The following is a 22,834-nucleotide window of genomic DNA, read 5'->3' as shown; positions in this document are numbered from 1 at the left end:
TCAGTCAATGAAAACCCTCTTCAAAAATCTTACCAACATCAGAAACAAAGCAGTTGCAAAACAGTTTTCTACTTGCTGGACCACAAATCCTGAGAAATCAGGAAGGAAAAACAGCACTCAAAGGCTGAGCTGGATATACAGGAGTTGCCGAGTCCTCATGATGAAGATGAATTTGAAAGTGGCAGCGTATCAAAGACAGAATATACACACACACCCCCATCAGTCAAAGCAACACAAAAAATAGATGCGGAACTTTTAAAACAAAGAAACCAACTATACCATGCACTAAAGCAAAGTGTGGCCTCACCATGACAACACAGGTAACAAAAGTGTGGCTGGCCTCAAGACAACAAATTCATAGGAGGAGGAAGGGTGAAGAGAAATATCCCCCCAGAAATCTTAAACAAAGTTCTGGGCTCTCCCTGGCTCAGCTGCTCCTGGCACTAAGCTTTCGTGGACTTACCGATGTATACTGTTTGCATTTGTATGCAATTCTTCTTCCGATGGTCCTGACTATCCTTTGAAGGCTATGAAGGACACAAGAGGCCTTCACTCCAGTCAAGTAAGGTCAGTCCTTAGGATGGCTAGTTTTGAAATGACCCTGAGAATCAGAAGTAATTTATAACTTAAAGCCCAGTAAAACAAGAATTTAACAATTCAAAAGATAAGCCATTATTTCTGCTACACCAGCAACTGCAAACTAACATCTGAAAAGACAGACAAGTAACAAAATGACTGTTTATTATATTATACATCTAAAAAAAAAGGGGGGGGGGGGGAAGAGATGGGAGGTGGTATTCTTTGCCTACAAGGTTATACATGGTTTTGGTATCTTAATGTTAGGAGACATTTCAGTCCTTTTCCTATGACTATACAGTTTGGGGCGGGGGGGAGAGGAGGGGGTGTCTGTTTTAAACAAAACAACATCAACTGTTTTCTATTTCAAACTGCCTTACAGACTAATACTTCTGAAAAATGAAGAAACAGCCCTTGATCAAAGATGATGCCAGTCACAGCACACTTACAGTGCTGCATCCTCAGCACATGAGCATGCTACAGGCAAAGCTTAATTTTTACTTACAGGTAATTAGAGAATTAACAAACTAAGTAGCTAACCAATACTTAATAATGAGGATCTATAGCTAAATACCTATAAGAAATGATAGGTTAGGAAGTATTGCATATTGTATCTTTCTAACTCTTTATCAAATCAACAGTGTCGATTTGTTACTGAGAGTGATAATGTTTAGAAAAATACTACTGCAGCAGATTCTGGACTGCACAAAAACATGTGTGTAACCCTCACTCTTCTTCAAAATGCAGGACGCTTCCAGACATTTCGCATTCTAAAGTAATACCTGAAAAACACTGCCAGAAACTATCATTGTTTTTAAAACCAGAGCTCCTGGAAACATGAGTTAATTTTCACTCACCTCAAAATATGACAGCGAAAACCTAAGGTGTTTTATATTAATCACCAAGCAATGCGATGACTTAAAATAATCAGACAATCAGACACACCAATGCAAGTAGTAACAACTTACCAAATGAATTCTGAAGCAGAACACAGCCGTGATACTAAAGATTGTGTCATTATTACCACTCATAAGATGAAGAAATTGTGCAGTTTTATTTCACAGCACTAAAAATCCAAAACAAGTTCTCAAAATTCATCCAGTTAGTACCATCGTACTACATTGCGTCCAGCGATATGACAGCTCAATGCTAACCAGAATTACAACAGCAGTACTTACTAGGAGGAAAAAATGAATTTGCCAGAAATATTAGTTAACCTTTAGACATTTAATAAAATAAAATACACTTCAAACGTATTTAAGACCAGTGTCCGTGAACACTGTCGGTAATTTTCATCAATGAAAGCTTCCAGTTTGAGAAAGGTTGCAGAGTCCTCAACAGATGACTGAAATGAGGCATTCTGTCCAGAGCCACACAAAGGAAGAGAAAGCGTTAGTCTTCTTGCAGGACCTTTTCAGGATGTGGTCATCTGCAATGCCATGAGATGTAACAGCCTGTTCAAACACTGCTCACTGAGCTAGTGCTCGACTTCATGGAAGCATTTTGATCCATTTTAGTTTTCATTTTTAGTATATGCACAAATTCATATATTTAATAAAAGTCACTTCCCTAGTGGTAAAAATCAGCCACATGAACAAGTGCCTAGAACATTACATGTCCAAACACTTCTATCGCTACAATTGTGCAAAGTTTCCAGATTCAGCTTCTAATTCTGCCAAAGGAGTGAGTCAGTGCATCCTTTAAATACAGGTCAGAAACCAAACAGTACATTTTCCTTTTCAGTTAATACCTGACACCCACTGAATAGAATAGAATAGTAGTATAGAATATCTGTTATGCTGGAGTTACAATGGATTTGTACTCCAAGGCAAAATAGAACATAGCCTCTGAAGAGTCATCCTTGAAGCCCTTTGCACGCAATTTAAGCATACAATCAGTTTGGTAATGCATAAGCAAATGATGCTTCACTATAGAAGGATTTTTTCATTCCTCCACCTCACGTGGCACATGATCAAAAACGCAGTCAAGTGCAACGTAGGAAGAAGGAAGGAAGAAGGATGTATCTTTTAACAAACGATGTCTTAAAATCAGTTTCACTGAACCGACAACAGAAATCCTCCATTCATCTCCAATTGTCAGGCTTTCATCCCTTCTGTTCAAGTCATGAATCATCACAGGATGACTGACTCACAAAAACTATATTTGTCCAAAGGTGGATTTTCTCACTCTCACATCAGCTATTTACCAAACTTAAGTGCCTTTAAAGAAAGGTTAATTTCTTCGTAGCTTGCCTCAAATGTTGCAATAAAGTTCGTAACAGGCATCTGTCACAGTAATTACTATCTGTTGACCTAGTCTCAAGGCAGAATCATGTAAAAAAAAGAGACATGCCAAGCTGCTATGTGCTAGGGCTGACGATTATCCTGACATGCATCCCTACATTGGTTCTAGCATTGATACTCCTCCCTAACCATCTCACTAGTGTCACAAAAATAGCTGCAGAGCTAACACAGGCAAGTATTCTACTGGGATGTTAATGCCGAAACATCCACCCATTTTAATAAGTATCTTCAGTGATCAGAACCTTGGTCTCCACAGATATTGATGCACTTACAAAACACGGCCCTATGTCCCGACATAGAGGAAAGCCCTTAACTCAACAGTAAAACAGTATAAACCACGTTTCTTGACTGCTCCCTAACTTACAGATATGTAAACTTTCAGTGCTTTTATACAAGCCATATTAAAAAAAAAAAGTGACAGAAGCCCAAGTCCTGAAGAAAAACAAAACAGAACAACAACAACAAAAAACCCAAACAAAAAACCAGACCACCACCATACATCAAGTTTAACTCCTCAACTTGGAGCCTCTTTTTCTCTTTTCTGTTTTTGCAGCAATTAAGTTCTCAGTTATGAAGGTGAACCTACAAAAAGAAATTACCCTGCAGCAAATGAGGGTATAAACATTTATAGTGCACCTGATACCCTGTGGTAATCACTTATACCAACCTTTCACCCCCTCCCCAGTAAACTACATCTCACTTCACAGCATAAGCTCTGGGACATTCATTATAGGGTGTTACTACACACTTAAAGAGCTATCAGACCATAAATCCATACCCTCATTTACTCTGGGGCAACTTGTTCACAGTGTCATTCCTTCCCGGGCAACGATGGAATTTTTATCTGACTTACTACATTTCAGACATTCTGGACGATTATCTTCTTTTTCCCTTTCTCTGCCACACTGCAGAGCTCTAAAATACTTTCCAACTTTTAGTAGCAAGTGAACCTACTTTAAGTGCAGTTGTCTTAAAAGATCACCAGAATTTGTATGCAATTAATTTCTTTAAGACCAGCTTAATTTCAAGAACAAGGCAGCACATCACTGTGTAAGTCCTACAAAAGTGACACCGCGTTTGGTGCCTTAAAGCTAGCAGAAGTCAAGTCTCAGACAGTTACTTTTTACAGTCCAAAACCTGCCTTGATTTAGGCTTAGCAACAATCCCATTTCAAGCAGGAGGCTGGACTGCAGACCTCCAGAGCTCAACAGGACCAATATATTCTAGCTGTAGCAGAGCCTAACCTGAATGCACTAACCCAAAACTTTAACATAATAAACTGATGGTGTCAAGTGAAAGACACACCAGATTAACTCAGAGAACAACTGCTGCATCTCCCAGAGCACCTTCCCACTCTCACACTTTTTTTTAAGTTTACTTACCTGGGAGGCTAACTTGCTATGCAGTGTAGGTCAATGATGAATGCAGGAACACTGCAATTTTTCCTGCTTTAAATGCCCAAGAAAGATGTTCACATGGTACTGTTCAGCCAGAAGCTGGGCAGCTGTGGGGAAGTACTATGTACTCTCTCCCTCCTAGAAGGTCAGGAAAAGGAGCAGAAAAGCTCACGGGTTTGAATTATTTCATGCCTGCCACAGGAAAAGAGCAGCTAGCAAAAGAGGCAGAGCAAAGCAATAGTGAATCAATCCGACACCTGATAAAACAGAGGTTGCCCCAGCTCTTAAAACCCATCTATGACACATTCATAAGAGGAATGACCAATGAAATTACTTATTTGCATATATAAACAACCCATCGAATCTGCAAATTTTCTAAGTCAACACAGCAGCAGCAAATCATCAAAAGTGGTTGTTCACAAAATCTGTCAAACAGAACCGAAATCAATTTTCAAAACACCCACTCCATTTCATTCTCTCAAAGTTCATCAATAGCAGTATTATTAACTTTCGGTAATTCACACTCTTCTTTGAAGTGGCAGTTTTCCAGGATGTTCTTGTAATAGTGCTTGAGTTCTGCGTAAGTAGAGATGGTTTCATTCGAGTGCTGAAACAACATCAGTTTTTCATTCAACAGCATCTGTACTTGATACTCTTCTTCAGGGTTCTTCACTTGATCACAGTGGTAAAGCACAAATACCAGGTTGGCTGCATAAGGCACGATCCGGCCAGTGCGAAATTTCCGATGTGTTTGCCTGATGTAATTGTTTGCCTTGAGAGGCTCATCATCTTTGAAGAAACCCATAAGGGCAAGCAGTGGCTGAAGTGTCTCTGCATGTCCAACTTGTACAATCACAGGTGAAGAAATAGGTTTTGAACTGAAAAAGAGAAAAAGTGCAAAGGATGAGCAAAAGCCTGTCCTTTAAAACAAATATACCAGCATATTGCACAACTGTCAGCAACGAAGGCTTCAGCAAGTAGACTTTGAACTTGTTTTACTCCAATGCCCAACAAAACCCGGTTTGGGAATTTCAGTATATTACAGGCTTTTTTTAAAAGCATCCAAGTTTCTTAAACTTTGCCTCAATTTCAGGTATTAGCTTTTACATAAAATGCAAGAAGTTGTAATAAATGTAGTTGGGCTACAGCTAGAGCCCAATATAAATATGGTAAACAAAAGCAAGAAACAAATTAATGGTATGTGTCCATATACTCAGTACATCTCTCCAACTTCCTGTGTGAACCTACTCACTTGTGCTTTTCCCAGGTATGGGATAATCCAGTGACCATGCTACAGTTAATACACTCGGTTTGGATTAAATATAAGATTTCTAAATAGCATTGTCACCTCACATCAGGAATTTGAGAGAAGGTAGCAAATTGCCAAACCAGCTGCAAGGCTTTGTTAACACATGAACCAAGTCAAGCCCTTCATTATATGTCAACATGTGGAAAGACTCATGGACATTGCAGTAACTTACTATTTCTGTTAACACAGATCCATTGCAAATACATATAAACATTGCCTCGTCACGGGCTGTTTGGAAAAACTCATACCCTTTTTTCTTTTTTTTAACCAAATACATTTTTTTACTATATGTTTTACAGATTTCCTTTAGTACAAACCTAGAGCTAAGACAGAACAACTTCTCCCAGGATACTGAGCTGTATTTAATAGGACTGATTAGAGCCAGTAATTTTTTTTGTTGTTCCCTGGCAGATGCAAAAAGTGCCCGAATGACAAAGCATAATGAACTATTAAGTGAGATCATCCAGGACACAGTCCACTTCACAAAGACCAGTGACTTATTAAAACATACCCTTTTTCTTTAGCTATTCTACATGCTTCAAAAAACACAGATTTTTTTAAAAGTCTTTTTAATAAGCTTCTACCTAAATTAATCCAAGGTGTGGTGAAGAGAAGCCCCCACATTATCATCATTTTAGACCTGGAAAGTTTTTAAGTTTTCAGCATTAATTTTCTTAGATTTCAGGATCAAACCCTTTTCCAGCTGCTGTAATAAAGAATAAGTGACAATTCAGTTTCAAGATGAAAATTAAGTCTAAGTACAAACTTATTAAGAAATTACAGTAAACCGCTACTACCCTCTGACCTAACTATAAGCATATGATTGCCTGCACAAGCAAACAAATCACTGATTTAACACACAAACTGCTTCCCTCCCTGGCATACTACCGCCAGAGCAGGGTTTTAAGGAGTCTTTCTTGCCTACCTCTATGACCACCCACACTTTTAACTGTCTTGATTACTTCAAAAATGTGCAATTTTCAAGCCCAGTTAGTCTCACAAGGTCCTTTTACAACTCTCCTAGTAGAAACAATTTATCTTCTGTATCTTGAATAAAAGTGCTGCTGAATAAAAGTAATTTGTAATGACGCTTAACTTCTCACCTCTTTTTCTTGGTCATTTATAACATGCTGGGCAGCCCAGATCCTTGCAGATCTATATTCACTAGCAACCTACCTCTGCTGGGGAAAAAAAAAAAAAATAAAAATCCATCAGCTACCCCTACCTCCATTTCTTATATTTTTAATCACTTTTTACCCATGTAAGGACCTTGCTATTAACCCTGGCTGCTTGGTTTCTTTTGATAAGGAAACCTGTAGAAAGATGTTTGGAAATCATGACTGTGTTGCCCAGACCACCCTAGATGGAGCTCCTGGGAAGGATCTGCAAGCATACAAGAGGTATGTTTTCTTTTCACAGAGCTGTATCGACAGTTCTCTGGTATATCATATTCTTCAAGGTGCTAATTGATGCTAACCTCGGTCGTTATTTCTACGAAACTGGTCTGTAATTCTGATTCTCCCCTGGAGCTGGGTTTTTTCCCCCTCCCTTTTTCCCCCCCCTTTATTTATCTGTTTTTAAATCATCACACCTGCCAGCCTCCACGAGCTTCTTGGCTGAAACCAACACGCACTGGCTGTTATTTCAGCTATTTCATTCAACTTCTTTTAGCACTCTCGGAGGATTATCACTCAGCTCTAGCAACTCAGCACAGTTTTACGTGGTCCCAGCTGCACACCCTTATACACATGCCTGTTTCCAAACATGGTGGTCTGTGTTTTATAGTTTACTAATCAAGAAAGCTAGAAATGTAAATATGCTGCTGAAGTCTCCAAAACAAGTGTTACACACGCATTATTCACTCCACAGGGAGTGGATTTCACTCACCCATACCTCCCCCCCCAACATAAGTTTCCAAACGAGGAAATGAATTATAGCATATAGACACACACACCCATAGAATTTTTAAAGAACAAGAAAAGAAAATCTCATGAAGACAAAAGAAGTAATAAACAAGGTGCTCATTCTCACCTATAATTTGAGTTTTTATTTTACCTGCTTTAATCTCATTAAATCATCACACCAACAGGTCAAACTACCTTGGGAGACAAAACAAACCTCTCCCTCTCACACCTATCCCACCATATTACTTTAACAAGGATCAAAATTGTTTCCTTATGTGGTACAATCCTTAGTTTTCAACAGCCTCTTCAAAACAGTATACTTGAGTTTCTCACCAGCACTGAATATCAAAGACTACTTGAGCACTCCCTGTTCAGGATCTAGGGTTATGAGTCCAGTTCAAATGCGGTTTCATATCACCTAATAATGACAATAAAAATCACCATCAAGGTTAAAACAGCAACAGTAATACTTCTAATCATGGGGGAAATCACAAAAGATTGCCTCTTCAGAGCATGTACATAGGCAAAGGTTATTACTGCCCCTACATTTCTGAGAAAGTAAAGACAGGAGCACAAATCACACTCAACAAAACACTGATAAACACTATCCAAACAGTAGCACAGGCTAATGAAATATTAAACAGAAGGCTTGAGATTTCCACACTCGGTCTTCTTTACGATTGGTTAATGATTCAGTCCCACACAGAAGCATCAAAGTTCTCAACACTGTACGCTGGCAACTGCCAATGCTTTTTCAGTTCACTTTCTCCCTTTTATTTAGTACTAAGTGTTTTGGGAAAGCACACTGATCAGTAGAAAAATAATCTCATCACCAACCTTAAAGGGAGATGAAGAGACTGAATAAAACTCTGCCATACAATTTTAAGAGCTTGTCTGAACGTGATTGCTGGTGACTGGTTTCATGCTTATTTATGGGCCACTTCCAGATGAGCAGAAGTGGCTGTCATTAGGCAGAGAAGGGTTCATTGAAGAGATGTGTCAACTTCAGCTACTGAACCACCCACTGCTGTAACTTTCTAAGTAAAATCTGACTGCAGCTGAAAATGAAGAAGTTACTGAACAATTCGTCAGCACAGCTCTGAAAGATAAGTCTCAGCATGAAAAAAGGCACCATAGACAAGCACAGATACGGGATTTAGCATTCAGGCAAATTCTAGTTCTTAATCACAGCAGATTCAGGTTTACCTTGAACCTTCCTAAGCACCAATGCAACTCAGCTAGAGATATCCCACTATCTCCTGCGGTTTGGGTTAAGAAGAAACATATCCTACAGCAAAGCTTAACTGGCCAACCTTCAAACCTCATGCAAAAAATCTCTCCAACAACTTCAAAGGAATGAAGTTTAACAACTGTTAAACAAGCAAGCTTAGACTACATTCTGTCCTTTTCCTCCCCAGTACAAAAGCGAGGACAAAGAACTCAAATCCCTCTATTTTCAGCTCTAGGAAGAATTCTCATATATGTGTTGAATTCTCATATGAATTCCTCCCATGTCCCCCTGTGATTTATTTCTGGAGGAACCCTAAATCCGCAAGAGAATGGCAGAGATGAGAGAATGCAGTGGTGGAACTCAGAAGGCAACAGTGGCGTTGCTCAGGGTGTTATCACCGCTGCGGAGGGGGAAAAAAAAAAAAACCAAACCCAAACCAGCTGTCAAACAGCATTAAGCCTAAGTTCTCATGTTTCAAAACTTCCACCTTAAATAGTACATCAGAAGACAGCTGTGCCCAATCATTTTCGGAATCAGCACCAACACAACAAAATGCCACCACAAATACTGTCGAGATAAAAACTTTCTTTTTCCACAAGGACATATATGAGCTCACTCATGGCAAAGGCAAATTTGAAAAGTTTGACTACTCAAAACTCATTTAAAACCCCGATTAAAAGGCAACAGCTCCTATCTAGTCCTGCAAGAGTTAATCACCCAAAGCTAACTAGGCTTGATTGGATTTCACTTCAGAGCTTCTTTCAAAGGCTTTTTTCTGAATGATCCCACCTCTCAGATTCTTACAGACCTCAGATTAAATGCATTACTGCAGCAGCATTGTGATGATGCTAAATGTTGAACCATCACGATGAGCCAAAACCAAACCAAGAGGGTCAAACTCTTCCTGCAAAACTGAATACTGGTAGATCAGTTCATCTATGTGTTAGTTGCCAAGATACTGTTTTGCTTGGGTTCTTAATTCCTTAGATAAAAGGATATGACTCTATAAAAGTTGCTGAGATACCTTTCCAGAGCAATCCTGAGCAAGCAAATATTAGGTAATTAACATGAGAGATTAAGTACTTTCTGGGAAGTTTGAAAGGTACAAGCAACACTTGAAATATCTGGTTCTAGGCAGATAGATGAAAAGACACATTCCCAGGGGAGGCCCCTGGACTGCCCAGGTATCTAAGAGAAGCCAGCACATACACACACACGCTTCAGAAATGCAGACACAGGGATACTGCTGAACGTGCTACAAGCACTTATGGAGAATTTTAGGTCTCTACCTGGTTTCCCCAAAAGCACCCTTTAATCATGTCAGAAGCACCACCTTTGGAAGATGGAGCCAGCAGAACCAACCATACAATGTTGACATAGCTGTTTGAGTTTATAAGTCGAAGTCTCTGATTTTCTGGAAATGAAGTCAAGACCTGTATATTTTTCAGGTGTGCTAACATAAACTGTGTGGTCTGTTGCACTGTACAGCTGGCACGTTGCTCTGTGAATACATGAACATCTTATTACAGGGATCAGTTTACCCATCACACACACAACTGTTCTCCTCTCTGAACAGATAATCTGAAGTCAAGCAGTTTTTCTTCCCCCACTCCTCCCTTAAGTTACGTATCACTAAGTAATAAGCAGAGATGACAAGCACCTGGTCCAGAAGCTTTCATTGCACGTGCTCCCCAGTACCCCAAAAAGTCAGGGGACAGAGTGGGGACACCCCTGAAGTGGCCTCATACAAAGCCATACAGAGTCACACACACGTTCAAGCTCTCTGAGAAGGGGACCACCTGAGGAGTACAGTACCAATTCCTCTGACGTGGCTCTGCAAGAGCCGCTCCATACCTCAGAGTAAGCCCATGTAGTACATATCTGGCTATAAACTGTCCTGCACTTCAAATAATGCGAATTACATATCTACATGCAACAGCCCAGGTTCTCCTCAAATGGGTGATCAAGCACACTAGTTTACAACTCCCACCAAGGAACACAGGACATTCTGAACCTGCTGATGTACCCAAATAACCAAGAACCTGCACTGCACAAAGACTGGATCCCTGAGGCAACAAAGTTTTAATAAAATAAAGAACTGAAAAACTTGGATCTGAGAGAAAGGATTTTTTTTTAATCCAATTATATCACTTCTACTGCTTACGTGGAAGCTTCTTGCTCTGTTCCCTTTGTACATACTACAAAAAGATAGTTTTGAACACTTAATTGGTTTTGCATCATGTATTGAATTCTTTTGCACTGAGTCATAGGTTTGAAAGGAGTGATTAGGGCACTCCTAAGTGCTACTAGTTAGTAGTAAATGACTATAGAAAGGTTAGCAATTGTGTCGTGAACTTATCTGCAAAGAGGAACGCAAATTACATGAAACAACAAAAGCTACCTGGCAGTGTTCAAGGCCAGACGGGACCGGGCTTTGAGACACCTTTGGAAGGCGCCCTCGCCCATGGCAGGGGGTTTGGAACTGGATGATCTTTAAGGTCCCTTCCAACCTAAACCATTCTATGATTCTATGATAAATTGGCAAATCGAGCTGTTTACCATATGGCTTAGCCTGGTATAACTACATAGATCACCTTCACTTGATCTTGTACTACATCCAAATTCAAATTAGTCTGAACCTGCTTACTCTCAGAGGAAACCACCAAACATTCTGCAATGTGTATGTACAGCTAGGTTAGTATTTTCAATCATTAGCCACATACTTTAATACTGAGATGGCTGCACAAAGCACACTTCCCAATTTCCAAAGCCTTATGGTAATCCACTTGAACAGCACAAGTAAAGTAATAACAGGAGTTCAATACTCTATTTCACAAGCAAGAAAGGCAGACTTGTTAAATATTTGAAGCTAGAAGAAAAAGACATAAAACAGCTTTAATGAATAGCTGATATCCTTAAAGTGTACCACAACAAATTTCCAAATCCACCCTTGCCCATGTGTAGCTGTTAAGATTGTTTTGGGTTGGTTTTTTTTTTTTGTAAGATTGGCAGCTTGCTATTGCATTAACTATGAAAATACATGGATTTCTCACCAATACACAGAGTTCCTGGTGGCAGAACAGCACTCGCTGATCACAGATGTACGACTTACCTGGGCGTTTCACAGAAACCTGAAGCCAAAAAGCAACATATATCTTTATGCTTTCTATGTAGAGTTTTCCTACAGATTCATACCCTATGCTGCAGCAAAAGGAGCTTCCTCCTGCCACTGTAGTGTTTCCCCTTTCTCCTCCCAAAATCAGTGTGCTAAACCTGCCAATGACGCAAGAAGCCAGCGAACAATGGAGTTAAGCTGGCAGTCCCAGCAGTCCCGTGCAACACACAGACCAGCTATGCCTCTTGAAGAAGGATAGGGGCCCATGAAGTCCAAGGTGATTCCTACCATTAGCACCATACTGGCGTGAGGAGATATCAGGTTTTGGCCACTAGCTGTAGCCCATATATGAGCCACTAAGAATGCTTCTGAGCTTTGTGGCTCAGAAGCAGCAATGCCTCACTGCTTCTTCTGAGGTAAGGTGATGCCCACTGATTGTTCCTCTACACCCCAACATTGAAGCATCTCTAAATACCACAGCTTTGAGAAATTGAACACTTTCTAATTGTTTAAACAAACACTGGCCAGTAAGAGCAGCCTTTCAAGGATTCTTCCATAGTAGCCCAACTGCAAGTGAACATGCACGTATGTATGACTACCTGGTAGTTTTACCAATATAATGAAGAGCAGTGACACTTACAGTAGGCCCTAGGCTCCAGTGTTCTTCACTAAACTGTTGGGTTTAGTGAAGAGTGTTTCCCCATTAGCTTCTTTGTGACACAGTTGCACAGCCTGACTCTGTATTTTCTATCTGTAGCAGGAAGACTTGCGGAAAAATACAATTCTGAAGTCTTCGCAAAAATAAAGTGCTTTATGGACTAAGACTACTGCCCAAGTATACCATCTCAGCACAACAAATCAGCTGGTTTAATTTTATATTTAACTCTTGTGATACAGATATGTGTTTTCTTTTTTTGTAATTCAGAAAATGTGTATGGAACAGAGTCCTGGCCCCCAAACTCTCCCTACAAATGTGCCCATGACATTTCCTTACAGACTGGTAAGAAGCTATGGAGGAATGTGGTCCTGAAAGGCCCGCTGCAACTGTGGTTAGGTCTCAAAGAACAGATGTTTTCTACTAAAGAATTAACCTTCCTTAGACATTTATACTTTATTGATACTGAAGGTGTAGAAGAATAGGGTCCATGCATGGGTGTACTAAGAGTAGATGGTCACCAACACCAGCTACTCATGAATTCAACATCAGACCCATGTTCCCGAATAGATACTCCAACACCTTTCCACCACCTGTCTGGATTGGGACAGATGACAAGAGCAATCATACAGTGAAAATCCATTTCACAAGCTTCATAACCATCTTGCAGTACTGCAAGACCTACACAGAAGAGACCATTGCTAGTTTAAACCAAGGATTCTATTGGTATTCATATGATGAAAGATCCTGAAAATGTCTGAAACTTCTGCACTATAAATTGAAGATGGGACTAATTGGCAAGGTTAATCTTTTTTAATTCATCTGTAACTGAGAATGAAAACAGGACAAAGCTATTGAATATAAAAACACTGTTCTCTACTGCCAAGCCTGTAACAGAACAGATAATCCAGATCCCTCAGCTTCTTGCTGGAACAGAAATACTCCCCTTTCTACTCTTGGATAGCTGAGTCTAAGCTTTCCAGAAAAGAAAGATTAAGTTGGAGCAAAGATAATGCTCTGGAAGTAAATCTGTTGTCGTTAAATTTTTAAGGCAAACACCCAGTTACAAATCAATGTTAGACATTGCTAAATTGAAACAACATTCCACTCAAAGACCTTTTACCATCACAAAGGTTCATTTTCTGAGCAATCAACCGCTGCAAAGTATTTAATCTGTTGCCCTGAAGTCACACAATACAACTAAAAAAAAAATTTTAAAAGAGATACTCATGCACACACACAGAGGCACAACCAAATACCTCCTGTTATTAACACAGGCATATACTCTTATTCATATGGTTTCTTGTTTTCATTTGTATTCTCATATTGCCACGGTATCCGGGATAAGTCTCTCCTATCCCGGATGAGCAAGCATTAGTTGCACCTCAGCTCCCTAAATCACAGGGGACACGAACTGTTCCAATACATGGGCAGTGGCAGATTTCCACGTGTTCCCAAGTCTACCGGCTTACCCGATTCAGAGTATACTGCAGTCTTCAGTGCTTTAAGACTGCCACCTTACGTTGTGGAATGAAATAACATGCTCCCTTTGTGCAAGGCAACACACTTCGGAAGCTTTTAGTTCCCACTCCGGATGCAAACTAAACAGACCGTTCACCCAGCTTTGAACTTTCCCAGGTTTTTAGGGTCTCGATCTTTTACACACACGCATAAACTCGCTACCTGCTTCCCCTCTGCGGTGGCAATGCAACCCTTGAGATTGCAACTGAACTTCTGCAGCCAAAGCTGAGAGACAGGATGAAGTTATCTTGGTCCTTTAGTGCTCTGTTCCACCTTGTAATTTAGTGATCGCTGATCAGTTCTTAATAAATCAGAAGTACAGATACAGCTTTTTTCAACTATAGCTTTTGTTTTGTTGCCTTTTTTTTTTTTAATTATAATTAAACTTACAGGGATATCTTGCACACAGTTGAGACAGCTGCAACCAGTGCATGTAATTTAAGGACTGAAAGGCTGTCACTGTTCAAAAGTAAATCACACTAAAAAGAAACAAAATTGATCACGCTCCTTACAGGAGTCAAACTACATTTAGCAGTTATTTTTCAGATTTCAGAAGGACAGAGGGTCTTACGGGCCTTGCTGTCTTTCTGTTAGCCTGCACTTCTTCCCAAACCTCTCATTCCCAGTTCTTACATTGTTCTTAGAGACAGACAGAGCACATGACAGAGGCAATCATAGCAGCATGCTTGTCAGTCTATTCACAGTTGGGTGTTAATGACCTGTGCCCTAATGTATTTTCCATTTAGGTCTCTGATAGGCTGAAGAAAGGATGCAGTGAAGTTTATTTAAACAGTGATCTAGCATTACCATCACTTTAACTCCACCATTATCAAAATGAGAGGTACCAGACTCCCACAAAAGCCTTAAATTTCCACACACCAGAGTGACCGTGACCAATTTCTTAAGCCAGCTTGGCTGCAGAGGGGTCACTATCACCATTTCCTTCAGCCATTCCACAGCAACTCCTCCCCAAAGCCAAACTTGTTTATGTTTTCAACTGCCATGTGCTAACCCATTCATGGCAAAATGAACACAGGTGCCTTCTTTGCACCAGCTGGCACACAGCACAAGCAAAATTCAGAGAGGCACCTGACCACCCATGCCACGCAGCGTCCTGTACGCTCCCATCCTTGGCTTTCATTGCCAACCCTGCATAGCCCCCTTCCCTCTGCTCACACAATCATCAGAGCAGGACCAAGGCACTAATCTGGACGCAAGCGTTGAGAAAGTCTACGTGTAAATCTCAAAGGCTAATTTTCAACGCATTTACCTTCTCGCATACTAAGCTGACACTGTTAAAAACAAACATGCAAGTTTGATTTGCGAGTCAGATTTTCCAGGTGAACCACAAAAGTAATTAAGATAAAGACTAATTTTACTGTTTACCTAGGGATGACTCCCCTTTAGAAAGGAACCCTGTCACGTATTAAACATCACTTCAACATTCCTTCATGACTCAGAACTCCAGTGATGAACACAGGGTCTCTCTGTATCCCACACTAAATGACTGCAAAAAAAGCCAACTGACTGCTTCGGAATTATGCTTCAACTGACTTAACACACAGTTCTACTACTGTTAATGTCCAACTTGGATCCTCAGTCAGCAAACTCTTAAAGGAACAAAACTTCTTTGTTGTCTTCTCTACTATAAAATGATTGTAACCAACTTTATGGATCATTGCTCCCAAAATATGAATGCTACTTCTAACTTCAGTCTGCCAAGGAAAAGGAAAAAACCAAACATCTTCCAATGGGTTATCATGTGAAAACACAGCCAGCCCAAATATCCATGACTCATGCTTTTGTTTCTGAAACATTGAATTAATATCTGAAACATTAATTAATATCATTCTGCTGAGTGTAGAGTAGACCTACTTTAATATACTGATTATAGAAATAAAGCTCCAAGGACGCTAGGAATACAAGAGCATCTACCACCTGTAACTGATGTTTATGTATCAGCACCAAAGACAAATTATTACTTATAAATTGGTTTCTATTAAGTATTTAATAGCATGATACAATCTTACAATCATATCCTTGATACCATGTGCTTTTATAGACATTTCCATACTTATCTGCCAAGGCATTCATGTGACTGATCACTAAACTATGAATTTACAGTTCTTTGGTTTGCATGAGGAACAAGCACACAGGTTGTAAATTAATGCTCATATGAATACACTTCATTTAAGTCTAAAGCAGCTCTCAAAGCAAATAAGCAGAAAATACTACCAGCACATGAAAGGCAATTCTGTGACACGAATACACCAACCTGTAAGTGAAGCCTTTATTTTCTCCACACCACAACAGATCCCAGTTTCGTTCCTATTTTACTCTTCCCTATCATACTGATGCACGCGAGACAAGATCAAGACCAAACCAACACTGAATCATGACTGCTGACTGACACCAGCTCCTAGGAGTAAACAACACACAAAAATAGCACAGATATCTCTAATTTTCTAAGTAAGTATAGGAATGGTTAAATCCATGACACTACAAGGCAGTTTTGAGGACTGTGCAACTCAGCGGTTGGAGTACCACTGCTATTGTTCTTCCACTGACACAAAATTACTGTTGCCAAATCATGGCAATAGATGAAGACAAACCACTGTATCAGACCACCATCCTTTGAAGACACCAGGATATTTTATCTTCCAGCCTACTGACAGCTACTTGTGAGGCCTGTAGCTACAGTGTTGTTTCTCAAACTACAGCTTTGCTGTAAAAGAATAAGGATAGGAAACTAAATATCCTAGATGGAGTTCCTGGACTGGACAGATGAACTACTGACTGGATTAACTCAACAAATCAAGACATTTACAAGGACGTCAGGACAAAAGTATCTTTATCATGTTTTAACAGGGCACTGAGTATTTCGCTCCAAGTCTGTCAGTCCCTAGTTATGACTAACCAAGTTTGTAACAAGGCTGGCTTGCTGTTACAGCTCTGGCCTCTTGGATCCTGCAACAGCCTGTTCTGGGCTAGAATCACTAAGTGTTTGGATTGCCCTGTAATAACTCTTTTTCTATAATCACATTTCAAACAGCTTTAATCTGAGCAGAAAGAAAACTTTAATAAGGCAAGAGACTCCAGCATATGCAGAAAAAAAAGATCGCACACTGAAGTGCTTAAGTAACCAGATAACACAATGTATCATGGGGATGCTTTCAACCCATAGTCTTCCATTTTTGTGACACATGATTTTTAACAAGGACATTTTAAACAATAAGCCCATTGTTTTAACTCAATGGCCTCTTTTCAAACTGTATAGGAAGAAAACACCAGACTGCTGCTGGCTGTCCCTTGAAGGCCTGTGTGGATTAGTAAGTTAAAAGGAAATACGTTACCTAGGCATAAGAACACGAATGGAAGAAAAAACCCCCCAACCTCCTTCATTGCTCTATTAAAAATTTTATTCTCTCCATTACAACTCTCCTAGCTCAAACTCCTAACATTATTAAGTTTAGAAGTACTTATATTCACACTACATCCAACTCATGATTGACCACAGAAAGCTTGTAGCCAAAGCACAAAAGCCTTTTTATTTACCTTTTGCTCTCTTCCACTGCTTTGTCCAAATGCTGGAAGATATCTTGGAACAAAATGCAGCTGGAGCGACTATTTATGTCATAGCCATATCCTCTCTTCCAGTACTGCTTCAGGTCATTCAGGTATTCCAGTACCTAGTTAGAGTTCACAGGTTTTTACTATTGCACAAAGGGAAAATAAAAACAAGCCTTAAACCCCCCCACAAACTGGAGCAATGACACCTCCACACACTGCATGAAATCAACAATTCTTTGACACAAACACTCCCAACTAAACATCAAGGCTCCAGTTGAAACTTCTTCAGCATAAAACCAAACACAAAAGATCAGGCTAAAGAGCCACTACATTCAGCATCTTGTCTCTCATCACGCTTACAATCAGGCCTAGGGAAAGCAGCAGGTGTACTTCCCCAGACTCCAGTAACTTTCAGCTCTGGATTTTGATCCCTAAGGTGGTTTTCTACAAATTTAATAGACTTTGGTGGATTCTCTCCCACAATAACCCAATCTCCCCTTTGAACATACCAAGTTTTAGCATTAATAGTACCCTGCAGCTTGACTATACACTGTGTTAAAAGAGTCTGTTGCGAACCTGCCTGCTGCTAGCTTTATTTAGTACCCGCTAACTACTGAACATGACAAGACCATCACCATCCACTGGTTTTTTTAGCATTTCTGATTTTGTCTTATGAAGGTCAAAGATCCTTAGCTTAGTTAATCATTCTTCAGATTGAAGCAATCCCATACTTTAAACTGAGTTTGTCTATTTCTACATTCTAGAGATGTGCACACACCTCAAAAAGACAGAATTGTGCCTTGGAGTTATGTAAGAGCACACCATGCTGTCCTCATTCTCTGTTCCATTTCTTACAATTCCTAACATTAAAGTTGTTTGTTTAATTTTTGCTCATTAATTTTACTGTAGCTGAGCCAACATTTTCATGGATCTATACCATCAGAATTTCACTTCTCAGTGGCACAATTTATCTCAGAGATCACCACCTTGTATATGAAGTTTCAACTTCCTATTCCATACACATCACTTCACAGTGAATGCCATATGCCACTGTACTGATGTGGAATTCACCTTCACAGGGTCCCCCTGCAAAGCCTCTCAAACACCCCGTATCTTATTATGTCAAGCACCTCCATATAATCAGGAAGCACAGGTCTCAGTAGAAGTCCTCTTTGAGATGACAGCATTTACCCCTAACTCTACTGCCTACCCTTTAGGCAACCACCTATTTATGTAGAGGTCTCCCCCCTCTCCCAGGGGTGCTAAGTTTCCTTGGAGCCTTGGGGAGGACTTACTGAACATCAAAGGGTACATCAGGTACTTTCTGAAACAAGAGGAACCATCATAAGTCTCATTTATCTGGGCTCTACTAGGTTTATTAATAGGCATTACATTTAGAGACCTGATAGTGCCCAAAAACATACAGAAAGAGTCGTAGAGGATCCAGAAGACCTCATCTGATGCCCTCTGGAATCAAGGCATTTTATCACATGATTATCCTTTACAAAACAAAACTGTCTAGAACATTTCCAGTGTCACAAAAACAAAAGCATTATATGAATTAAGCACAATAGGAAAGGACATTTTTAATCAGGACAAATCAAGACTGCACCAGTACTTAAGTCTGAATAAAGAAGGGTATTTCAGTCTTGCTGCTCAATTAATCCAAAGCTCTTTGGAGGCCAAAGAAGTGCTTCATTAGGTTGAAGAATATGGGGCACACAACTTACAACTCTTAGCACAGTCAGAAGTTGTATCTGAACACTAGGGCATCTTCTGAAGGCTTCTCAAATATCTCTTTCATTTAGCATGTATAGAATCATAGGACGGTTCGGGTTGAAAGGGACGTTAAATATCATCTCCCCCCTTCCATGGGCCTGGACACTCTCCACTAGTCCAGGTTGTTCAAAGCCCCACATACCTTGGCATCTTCTTCACTGAAGAGTGAACACCATGGGGAGGTCACATTTTTTATAGCTAACTCATATGAGCAGGTGAGAAAAGCCACTTGAACAAGATCTGCAACAAAGCCAACAAACAAGCAAAAGATAAACCACTGCTACACAAATAGCAACTTTCAACTTGCCTCTAAAATGAAACGTAATTACAATCTAGCAATTCAAACAGTGTAAGCCAATAAATAATCGCCAGTCCAAAAGCCAAACACCAAAAATAAGCTGTTTTCAACAGAATTATTGTGCTGAATCCTAATTTTGGACTCCAAGCTTTTCACATTACATTGCTATAAGAGAACAAGAGCATTTCACACTAAACGCTGCACATCTGCTGATGCACATGCTATAGGCGTCAACTACTAGTGTGTCCCCATCACCACAAAAGACAGAAAGAGTCAACACAAACAAGGTATGTCTGTTCAGTACAGAGCAGTCTTTCACTACCACTACTCTACCTTCCACATTACCAGCTGAGTTTGAACAGCAGCATGCTGCAATTTTGGGCCTGTGGCTTTAGGGACATGCTAGAAGCAACAGCAACACCTATTTGGGGGGATTCCCTCATCACTTGACTACACAGTGAAACCTAGCACTTCTATTCTGAAGAAGTGAAGTTACCACACGGACATACAGGTACACATTTTCCTGAGGTTATTTGTGTGTTTGAATTGTAACAGGTTTTAAAAAAGCTAAACCTGCTCGACAAAGCAGAATTGGAATAACAACACTCATTTACCTCCAAACAAAGGAAAAGTTGATTTCCTCTACAGAAAAGATATTTTCAAACATCTTTTTCTTCTGACCACTAACAAGCATTCATTACTGTAATACCAATATATATTTACAGCCTACACAATCAATCAGAGACTGCATCTCTCTTTGACACCATAATTTTAATTACCTACTCTCCATAACTACACGTGCTAGAAGTCGTTCTCAGCCAGACTCCAGCAGAAGCCACCTGTAACAGGCATTCATTACCTGCATTTAGCTCCTCCACGGGCAAACACAAAGCACTTGCAACCTTCTCCACGACCTTCCTCATCTCTGGCCCCTCTTTGAAGGCCTTCACCTGGCCCATCGCCGTGTCATTCTCTTCCACCAAGGCTACAAACTTGGCGCAGTGATCAAAAAATCGCATCAAGGAATCATTAACTTCCACCTCTGCTTCTGAAAGCAAACACAGGCCTCAGGGACACAGTCAGACACTCTCCCCGAGGACGATCCCCCCTCCACAGCGGTGTTCCTATTAGGGGAATGCGGGGTCCCCCTCAGCCTGGGGATGGAGGGCACGGGGCATGGCCTCGCGGCTTCCCTCAGCCCCGTGGCAGCGGGGAGGACGTAAGGGCTCCCTCAGCGAGCGCCGGGGTCCCTCAGGGAGGGAGCAGGGCTCGCTCAGGGAAGGAGGGATAGATGTGCGACCGGTCTTACCGTCGCCGCCGAGGCTGAAGGACGGTCCGAGCCCGCGGCGGAACGCGGCGCCGCTCTGCAGGCAGCGGTGCTTGGAGCTGCTGGCCAGCACCAGGCGGCGGCGGGCGGCGAAGAGGGCGGGGAAGCGGGCGGCCAAGCGGCGGGCCAGGTGCTCCATATCGCGTCGGCCCTGCGGCGCCAGCCGCCCGTCGAGGCTCTCGTTATACCACATCTGCCAGGCGGCCAGGGCCGCGGCGGCGGGGCAGGCTGCTGCGGACAATTCTGCGTCAGCGGCGGGGCGGCGGCGGAGGAGGCGGGCGTGCAGGTCGCCCAGGCGGCGGATCTGCTCGGCCGTGGGGTAGCGGGTGCCGTGGCGGAGCAAGGCGCGGAGCTGCAGCGGAGCGCAGGAGGGCGGCAGCCCGGACCCGGCCGCGGCGGGACCCAGCGACAGCGGATCGCGCACCAGGTACGGGTTCACATCCTCGTAGCGGGACTTGGTACCGAAGTAGCCGTTCAACCCCGCGCTCGCCACCTCCAGCAAAAGCAGGAGAACGGCAAAAAGCAGCACAGCTCCTACTCGCAGGGACGCCATAGCGGCAACTGCGCGGCTCCCGCAGGAAGAGGCGGAGCGGAGCTGCCGCGCTCTCCTCCCACTCGCCTGCGGGGCGGTGCCTCAGCCCGGCCGGTTCGCAGCCGAATGGGGGTGGTAGTTCGCCTGGAGCAGGGGGTGTCCTCAGGCTGGGCTCGGCCCCCTCAGGGCTATACCTGTGTTAAAACCCCGTCTTTATGACTCATTTCAGGACGTTGAAGCCCCCGATTCTCACCCCCACCTTTGTGCCTGCCTTGGGTGGGCACCAGCCAGACGAGGCGTGAAGCAGGGGGGAGATGGCGGCTCCCCTCGGGTCACCGTAGCTCCCCTCAGCACTTCACCCGTGAGGGGAAAAAAAATGCCTTTTTGACCCATTTATGGCCCCTCATGATACTAAAGACCCCAATTTTCATACCCCTTGTGCTGGCTTTGTCAGGGCTTGGCCTTCAAAATTGGATGCATCATCTTTCTCCACTCCGGCCGGTAAGTTGTGCAAGCAAAGCTAAGAATGGGCTTTTGAGGGCATTTTTTGGCTCTTTTTGCCCCAAAGCTGATGAATTCCACTCAAAAGTGTAGGTAGCATTGCTTGAGGGGGATTGTGGGTCGCTGCTGCTGGGAATGGCACTGCGGATCAAGGGCAGTGCAGGGTGTCAGGGTTTTGTAACAGGGTTTATGTGTTCCCAGCACAAGTCAAACGTGTGGGAGCGTGAAGTTTGCAGCCAGGGATGCTTCCAGTCAGGAGTGGTGTCCGGAGAGACACACCAGTATTGTTTATAATCCTCACATCCCACTGGCATCACTGGTGGCACAGCGTGATGGCATTGTAATGACCTATACAGAAAAGCTTAGAAAGGCTTAGAAAAGCAAAGGCTTCCTGTGGAAAAGCCTGAGCCTGCCAGTGACATGTTTGGTTATGAAACACTTTGAGCAAAGGCATAAGCGAAAAAAAAATATTCCCAGTGCTGATGATACCCATTTTAGAGAAAGCCCTTGCTACTAAATAGGTAGCTAAGGAAACTGAGTTATTTGTAAGAGAACCAAGGCTTGAGGTTAACAGAAACATCTCCAGTCTCAGGAAAAGGGCTTAGCTTTTGACCTATAGCATGTCCTGGGGAGACCTATGTTTTACATACAGAAAGATCAGCTACTTTACACCCTGCCTACACAGTCAGGCTATTGCTCATACAGTTGAGAATTTTCACTGAATAAAGTTTTTCATTATATATTTAGTCAGCTAAAATTCTGTTGGAAAGTATGTATCTCATCTGTCTCCCACCTCATTAATAACCAAACCAAGGT

General features: G+C 41.8%; 1 protein-coding gene across 2 annotated transcripts; it reads right to left on the bottom strand.

Moving 5' to 3' along the window:
- Window positions 1-1,606: 1,606 nt before the first annotated feature.
- On the bottom strand, window positions 1,607-21,568 carry MINPP1 (multiple inositol-polyphosphate phosphatase 1). 2 transcript variants are annotated; one of them, XM_030487344.1, is made up of 5 exons: window positions 20,968-21,568; window positions 20,518-20,700; window positions 19,503-19,600; window positions 17,567-17,700; window positions 1,607-5,154 (listed from the first exon to the last, which is right to left on the bottom strand). In XM_030487344.1, the coding sequence occupies exons 1-5, from the start codon at window positions 21,536-21,538 to the stop codon at window positions 4,755-4,757; spliced, it is 1,386 nt and encodes a 461-aa protein (XP_030343204.1). In that variant the 5' UTR covers window positions 21,539-21,568; the 3' UTR covers window positions 1,607-4,754. The 2 variants fall into 2 exon arrangements, with proteins under 2 accessions (XP_030343204.1, XP_030343203.1); XM_030487343.1 differs by having other exon boundaries at window positions 20,518-20,706; window positions 20,968-21,567.
- Between the last annotated feature and the right edge of the window lie 1,266 nt (window positions 21,569-22,834).

This window comes from Strigops habroptila, chromosome 5 (assembly GCF_004027225.2).
Source record: "Strigops habroptila isolate Jane chromosome 5, bStrHab1.2.pri, whole genome shotgun sequence".
Taxonomy (NCBI): domain Eukaryota; kingdom Metazoa; phylum Chordata; class Aves; order Psittaciformes; family Psittacidae; genus Strigops; species Strigops habroptila.
This window is presented reverse-complemented; position numbering and strand designations above follow the sequence as displayed.

What these genes read in the sequence shown, in the direction of transcription:
- MINPP1 (XM_030487343.1), bottom strand. Translation starts at nt 21,538, where the DNA reads ATGGCGTCCCTGCGAGTAGGAGCTGTGCTGCTTTTTGCCGTTCTCCTG. An exon ending in CGTGGAGGAGCTAAATGCAG is followed by an intron (nt 19,601 to 20,517) that starts GTAATGAATGCC and finishes GCTTTGTTGCAG; the next exon opens with ATCTTGTTCAAGTGGCTTTT. An exon ending in GCAGTGGAAGAGAGCAAAAG is followed by an intron (nt 5,155 to 17,566) that starts GTAAATAAAAAG and finishes TCTCTTTTTCAG; the next exon opens with TTCAAAACCTATTTCTTCAC.